Source organism: Barbus barbus (genome assembly GCF_936440315.1).
Source record: "Barbus barbus genome assembly, chromosome: 27".
Lineage (NCBI taxonomy): Eukaryota > Metazoa > Chordata > Actinopteri > Cypriniformes > Cyprinidae > Barbus > Barbus barbus.
In genome coordinates, this window is record NC_136755.1 from 11,158,651 (window position 1) to 11,166,174 (window position 7,524).

The 7,524-nt window shown below is 34.7% G+C and overlaps 1 protein-coding gene across 1 annotated transcript; it reads left to right on the plus strand.

Moving 5' to 3' along the window:
- The first annotated feature begins 1,299 nt into the window (after positions 1 to 1,299).
- LOC306846899 (protein FAM8A1-like) lies at positions 1,300 to 7,217 on the plus strand. The gene is made up of 5 exons (XM_079380589.1): positions 1,300 to 1,721; positions 4,052 to 4,172; positions 4,596 to 4,719; positions 4,950 to 5,089; positions 5,594 to 7,217. The coding sequence occupies exons 1-5, from the start codon at positions 1,433 to 1,435 to the stop codon at positions 5,736 to 5,738; spliced, it is 819 nt and encodes a 272-aa protein (XP_079236715.1). The 5' UTR covers positions 1,300 to 1,432; the 3' UTR covers positions 5,739 to 7,217.
- The last annotated feature ends 307 nt before the right edge of the window (positions 7,218 to 7,524 follow it).

The window sequence follows — 7,524 nt, forward strand, 5'->3', positions numbered from 1 at the left end:
CAGGGCCCAGCACAGTCACTAGGCTGGCCAGACCTTACTCGCAGGCCCAGGGCAGCCCAGTCAGCAAATACAGCACCAATAGAGAATGAGAGCAACACAGAGACATAGATACATCACAGTTTTTTTAACAGCTGGCCACCACAACAAGCATCCAGGGACAAAACAGGGTTGTTTCCGGCGGACAGTTTTTGAAGCCTTTGACTCTTTTGCACTGACATGCAGATGTCTAAATAAGCACAGTTAATTTCAGTGAGATAGTACAACTGCTATCATGCAGAAACTGAATTTGGGACAGCTCCCATGTGCTCACTCACGTGTTTAGAATACATTCCTCCTCTCTACTTCATGGTCCTCTCCTTCCGTTTAAAATAAAGAATGTTTAAGTTTGAAAATCTGTGTCGTTATGCATATGTTGGTCTCTATTAGAACATACTAAGCTTAATTGAATTTTATTGAGAATAAATCAGTTCATTACCAAAATCATGTGAAAGACACTGTCGCCATCTAGTGATGAGTCTCGGCAAGTTTCACTTAAAAAAAAAAAAAATCTACAATGGTATTCAAGGAATAATGTGTAGAGTTTTTATCAAGAAAATTAAAATGTATATACATTTAAATGTATAAACAAAATTGTCAATATAAGGAATTATTTAATAAAATTACAAACATTCCATATAGTCTCGATTATTACGAGGACATCAACGCTGCACGGACAATATTTGTAAAATAATATATATATATATATATATATAGAGAGAGAGAGAGAGAGAGAGAGAGAGAGAGAGTGAGAGCACTTTTACAACATTTGCAGATAAAAATAATTATTTTAATAATTTCTACTTGTTTTACCACTGTATTAATGTTTCAGATAAATCACTTTTGTAGTGCAATAGTAATAATAATAATAATAATAGCTACATGAAAATAAACAACTGGCTTTGAATGTGTATCGTCAATGATAATTATGGAAATTTGACTGGATAATTGTAGCAATTATTTAATAACATTTTTTTAAAGAATTAATGTAATAGTTTGAAATTGCATGACTGCTATATTAATATTTTAAATAACGAGTTTTAGATTTAGATTCAAAACTGTCCATCTTTGATTATGTCTTACATTATAATTAACTTAATAATATTCGCAGGCAACATCATTGCATATCACAGGGGTGCATAACAGTTCATTTTCACCTTACACTGTTAGTGTCTTTTGTACCAGACACGTATTTTTGCTATGATATTATTATGGAAACTGTCTTAGTCACAGGACAAGGTCGTTGAAACGAAAATGTCCAGTTATAAACCATTGTCCATATGTACTGGCATAGTGGTATAGTCCGGCTTCAGTGAGCAGTTGTCATGGCCGCTGCCTGAGCCGATTAGCCTCTTTAATAAGTGGAAGTCTAATAAGACTTATAAAAGCAGGAAACATGGCGGCGAAGAATAGTGCGGAAGAAACAGTCAAAAACTGTCAGGGGTCCGATGACAATGACAACATGCCAACGACTGAATACTGCCAGCGGCTGCAGCAGTGGATGTGGCGCTATTACAGTGGCTATGTGAGCTGGCAGAGCTGGGTGCTCCTGTCCGCGCCGCTCTTCCCTCCGCCCGCGTGTGCCGCGACGCCCGCTGACATCGCCGCTTGGTGTAACCAGATGAGCAGCCCAGCATCCCCTGCCACATCCAGCAGCGCAGAGAGAGCACCAGCACAGCCGGCAGGTAGCTGTGTCAATCCACTGCTCCGAGGAGATGGAGGAATTAGCTTTTTCCCTACACACGTTAACAAACAATAATGAAGAATTGGATTAAATTAACTTACTTTTATGTACCTTTAGTATTATGTATCTACATAATAGCCCATTATTATGTACTTTTTAATATTATCCTGTTCCCACATTAAAGCTTCTGTGAAATGACACCTGTTCACCAGCTACTGAGTACCTAGAGAGGCCAACATTAATTTACATGTCACATATCTTTTAGTGAAAGAATTACTAGTCATTTTCCTTTTTGCATAATTCTGTAGGTCACCATCAAATGTGACTCTGGACCACAAAACCAGTCATAAGGGTCAATTTTTTGAAAATAAATCAGCTTTCCATTGATGTATGGTTTGTTAGGATCGGACAATATTTGGCTGAGATAAAACTATTTGAAAATCTGGAATCTGAGGGTGCAGAACAATCCAAATATTGAGAAAATTGCCTTTAAAGTTGTCCAAATTAAGTTCTTAACAATGCATATTACTAATTAAAAATTAAGTTTTGATTTAGGGTAAATGTACCTATTAATACTGGTTACTATTACTAATACTATTAAGATACTGGTTTCAGTACAAAAGTTGTCAAAATAAAATATTAATCTCACACAAAAATATTAAATTTGATTTTAAATAACAAAAACATTTCAATTAAGATATACATCATTAAATTCAAAAAGTCTGGCTTGTTCCCATTAAGCTGTTTTATTAAAAATTCCTTTTTTTTGAAGGTACAAAGTCAATCACACAAAAAAGCAGAACACTAAAATCAAGCAACAAGGCATTCAAGTCGATCAGTTATATATTCATAATGAAGTGTCATTAAAGCACAACATCTATACTAGTCCACGTTCAGCTAAGTAACATTCAAAAATCAAATAAAACAAACCAATAAAACATTTAATTCGTGGGGATGAACACAGAAACTAGGCTCGTTCTGAAACCTCTATTTAAATGGATGTCAACTTATCTATAGTCTCTTCAGGCTGGAATACACTACACGATTGTCCACAGATTTACAGTCTGGAGAAGGTGATGCTAGATGCCAAAGGTCAGAGCCAGTCTGCAGATCGGAGTTGACAGAATCCATAGAAAATCGATTAACTTAACGTGACGACCATCAGTTAATATTTAAAATCTGTTTATGAAGTATTTACATAGATGTTCAATGTGGAAGAGCTTAAAGAGAGCACACTGAGCTTAATGGGAGCTGCAACAATTTTGAATAAATGTCATGTAATATTTATTAAAATGACAGGATTTTGCTAAATAAATAGTTTAGGTCATGTTATATTAGTTACATTAGTGCATATATATTTTAATATGAACAACTATTATTAACAATATCTATAAAATTACACTTTTTCTTATTGATGTCTCACTGAAGCTGTGTGATTTTCATAGTAGTGCACCCTTTAAGCTCACCTTAAAATATTATGAAATCGTTAAAAATTACAGCACTGTAAAACCACAGACCAGCAATAAACTGTCAATTGATAATATTATGGATGCAAAAGTACAATCCAGTAATGCCTGTGAATAAATATGTTAGCGTAGCACACAATCTTATACAGCTAGTCAGCTAACGGTGTTCTGTAGCATCGGTGCTTTGTTGCTAAAACTATCTTTTGGATGTAATGTAATTATTTCCCACATCCAAGTTCCAGGTTATAATATGCAAAAGTCTGAACATTAATCTCTTAATTTTACAAAAAGTAGTGAAACTTACCCAAAATAAAGGCTTAAACATCTAAAAAATGCACATTTAAGGGGCTCCTCTTTTGGTGAAAGTTTTTAGACCGCTTTCAAAATGGCCGCCAGACAGAGTGAACACATGGAGACTCCTATCTCAGTGTGCCATGATCTGATTGACTTGAAATTATAGGAGGTGTATAGTAACAAACATATCAATTGGTTAAGATATCAAGTAGGATAATAAATGATTTTTTTCTTTTTATAATCTGATCTCAAAAATGGAAGTGTGCTTAATAGGTACGTTTACCATATTTACAGTAAAAATCTATAATGGTTTAATATTTTTTTTTTATTAAAGAAAAATCTATAATTTTGACCCATACTATGTATTGTTGGCTATTGCTACAAATATACCCGTGCTACTTATGACTGGATTTGTGGTCCAGGGTCACAAATGTAAGCAAATTTGTGACACTGATGTGAATTCTGTAGATCTGATTTTCTTATTATTTGTTGAAGCACTGAAGGTGCAAACTTGAGAATGCACACTTAGGTTCTAACTTCATGGTCCTATCTTCATCTTGTGTTCTTCCAGGTAGAGAGTACACCATCCCCTCCCCGCTCCATCGATTTTTGGCAGAAACTGTGGATTTCTTCATTCTCTTCTGTGTTAAGGCAACCATAGTGTTGTGGATTATGCATCTCAATGGAATGAGGTGATTTGAGAAGGTGTTCCGAACAAAAATGAAGCATCCCTCTTGAATCATTCCTACACTGAACAGCCATAGGTGTATTACTATTTTGCCTATAATATCACAGTTTCCACAAAATATTAAGTGGCATGCATGTTTTAAACATTGATAGGAAACGTTTCTTGAGCAGCAAAACAGCATATTTGAATGATTTGTGAAAGACTACTGCAGTAATGATGCTGAAAATTCAGCTTTACCATCACAGGAATAAATTATATTTTAAAGTATATTAAAATAGAAAACAGTCATTTTAATTTTTAATGAACTTTTTGGTGACCTAAAGAGACTTCTTTCATAAACATTAAAAAATCTTACTGACTCCCTACTTTTGAACTCCCTACTATATGTATTGCATGACAATTAATATGTCTTTGATCTTCTAAACAGAGATATTTCCAAATTCATGATGCAGTTTATCGTGGAGGAGATTGATGAGAACACGTCACTGGAGGACCTGCAGAAGATGATGGTCGTGGCTTTAGCATACAGAGTCCTAGTGTGTGTCTATGAAGTGAGTGAGCATCTTTTGTCTTTCATGTTGTGAAAGTCACAGTTACAAGCCTTGTCTCTCAATCTGTTTTTAATTTACATTTTAAAATTGTTTAATCAGCCTTGACATATTTTCACTTTGGAACAGCATTTGGTAGAAAAACTCTGTAGTCTAAAAGTGGTTGGAATGAGTTAGTTAGTTTTTAAACAGCTCACATGTTCCTTCAGTCTGTGCTCTGTCTTCATCTGCAGATCATCTGTATTTGGGGAGCTGGAGGTGCCACTCCGGGAAAGTTCCTGCTGGGGCTTCGAGTCGTCACATGTGACACGACAGTCCTAGTGCAGCCCAATCGGGTTTTGGTGGTACCGGCGTCCAGTGTCAGCTTATCTGCGTGAGTTATGCGTATATTTATATAATGTGGTGGCCATCAAACCCCTGGGTTTTTGCCAGAAATAGCCCTGATAAAATAATAATAAGAAAATATATATATTTTTTTAAATATATACGTGTGTGTTTTTTTATATATATATATATATATATATATACAGTTGGGCAAAAAAGTATTTAGTCAGCCACCAATTGTGCAAGTTCTCCCACTTAAAAAGATGAGAGGCCTGTAATTTTCATCATAGGTACACTTCAACTATGAGAGACAGAACGGGGGGGAAAGAATCCACTTAAAAAAATCCTCTTTTTAAGTGGGAGAACTTGCACAATTGGTGGCTGACTAAATACTTTTTTGCCCAACTGTATATATATATATATATATATGCATGTATATATTAGTGCTGTCAAACGATTAATCGCATCCAAAATAAAAGGTTTTGTTTACATTATATATGTGTATATATACATATATGTATTTATATATATATATTTTTAATTTTTTTTGCAGCTCCACAGTACGGGCTTTAAACAAAAACTTCTCCATCGCCTTCCTGTTTCCAATCTTTATCATGTTACTATTTTTCCAGCACAACAGAACTGTTTATGATGTTGTGGCTGGAACGATCGTGGTTCGGAGGAGAAGAGCCAGATGACCAGTCTGTGTGTGTCAAAATCATGTGAAAACTGCCCCTGTCAAGGATCAAGTGCTTACAAATGTTCTCAGTAGTTTTTTCGAATAATATCCATATAGTATTTCCTGCAGGTTTACACTAATGATCCATGTACAAAGTCTGATCACATAGCTATTGTTTACAGCACTGAGAAATATCTGCTTTCACAGAAAAGTTACTGATCCCTCAACAGACAGTATTTCATGTTGAATGATGAGTGATATCAAGCTCAAGACACGTGTTTTATGTGGACATGCTTGGAAATTTTATCCGTGTGGAATTTTTCACTCTAAACACCAGCTTAATCCATAAGGTTTTCATAACTTCTCCTCAGATTCAAGCTTTATGGCCCAGACGAGTCTGTTATTAATCTTACTAAAGGCAGGGAAGTGAGCTTGGCATTGGAGTATCCTTCCACACATGCACACAGACGTCCGGAATGTTCCATTCCTGTTGTCAATTCAGTCAGTGGCTGATATGCCTCACTACATTTCTCAGGGTTTCTTAAAAACCTGTTTTATGTGGCATATGTTTCAGTTCTGATCTTTTATATGTAAAGTGTTAAGTGTTGTATTTTGAAAATTAACATTATTCAGCATGCCAAACAGATCAGCTGTTCTGATTTATCATTGTGCATGGTTCATAAAAATATATTCAAATTCTTTAAGACGAGGTTTGATAATCAACAGCAGTGTATTTACCACTTCTTTATGTATTTTACTCACAAATAATGTTAAATCCAACTGGCATATGGCTAAATTAAATCAACCTCTCTGGGATACATTATCTTTCTCATGTCATAAGTAATGTTTAGATACTAGTATATTTTTCATTAATATTTTGAATTAGTTTTTATTTTTTGACATTTTATAGTTTCGTTTTAATTTTAGAGTTTCAGTAAATTTGTTGTTTATTTTTGTCATTTTATTAATTGTTTATTTATTTATTTTTTAAAACATGTCTGTAGTTTTTAATTAATTTTTATTTCAGCTTTAGTTATTTTAATACATCAAGTTAAACAAAATGAAAATTAAAAACCTTGCCTTGACAACTAGCTGGAATAAAGTTTATTATTATTATTTCAAGTAAATAAAGTAAAAAAAAGTTTTTAGTTAATTATAAAAAGAATGATAAAATAGATTAAGTATGAACATATGCATAATAAAAAAAAAAGATAAAAAAATCTTGATAACCACTAGGTGGTGATATTTGTTCGTAAACGCAAGCTTGAACCCTCATGAATCACAGTGGCGAGTTCTTCGAAATGCAAAGCAAATGTCCTTTGGCATGGTTCAGTTACACAGTTACATTCCATGGATAGTGACAGTCTGCACGTTCTCACAAGCAGAAAATGGTTCCAAATTGATCACATGCCAATCAGGCAGCAAAATTGCACTGTTCTGGAAAGAATGACTCACCGTCGATTTAGAACTTTGAAATAAATATTACACCCATAACCATAAGGCCTGTTTTTTGTCTTTGTGTTGTTTGCCCTTTCTGGTCTCTCCGGAGGTCTTGGAGTCCCTGGGGCAGTTCCTCATAATCAAAACCTGGTGGACCAAATGAAGAAAACAGACACAAGGGTTGTCTTAGGACATGGCTGTACACGCCAACTTGCACTCACACACACTTACTGATAAAGCAAGGCTTTGGCATGGTTTTGAACAAACACCATGAGATGATACACATTCTTCTGAAAATACATTATGAATGTAGTTTTGTTCAGGGGGTTCTTTTGATACACACCAGTTCTTAAAAGGTGCCATTA

Coding starts and splice junctions, on each gene's coding strand:
- LOC306846899 (XM_079380589.1), top strand. CDS start 1,433: ATGGCGGCGAAGAATAGTGCGGAAGAAACAGTCAAAAACTGTCAGGGG. Junction 1,722..4,051: donor AGCACCAGCACAGCCGGCAG/GTAGCTGTGTCA, acceptor GTGTTCTTCCAG/GTAGAGAGTACACCATCCCC. Junction 5,090..5,593: donor TCCAGTGTCAGCTTATCTGC/GTGAGTTATGCG, acceptor TTTTTTTTGCAG/CTCCACAGTACGGGCTTTAA.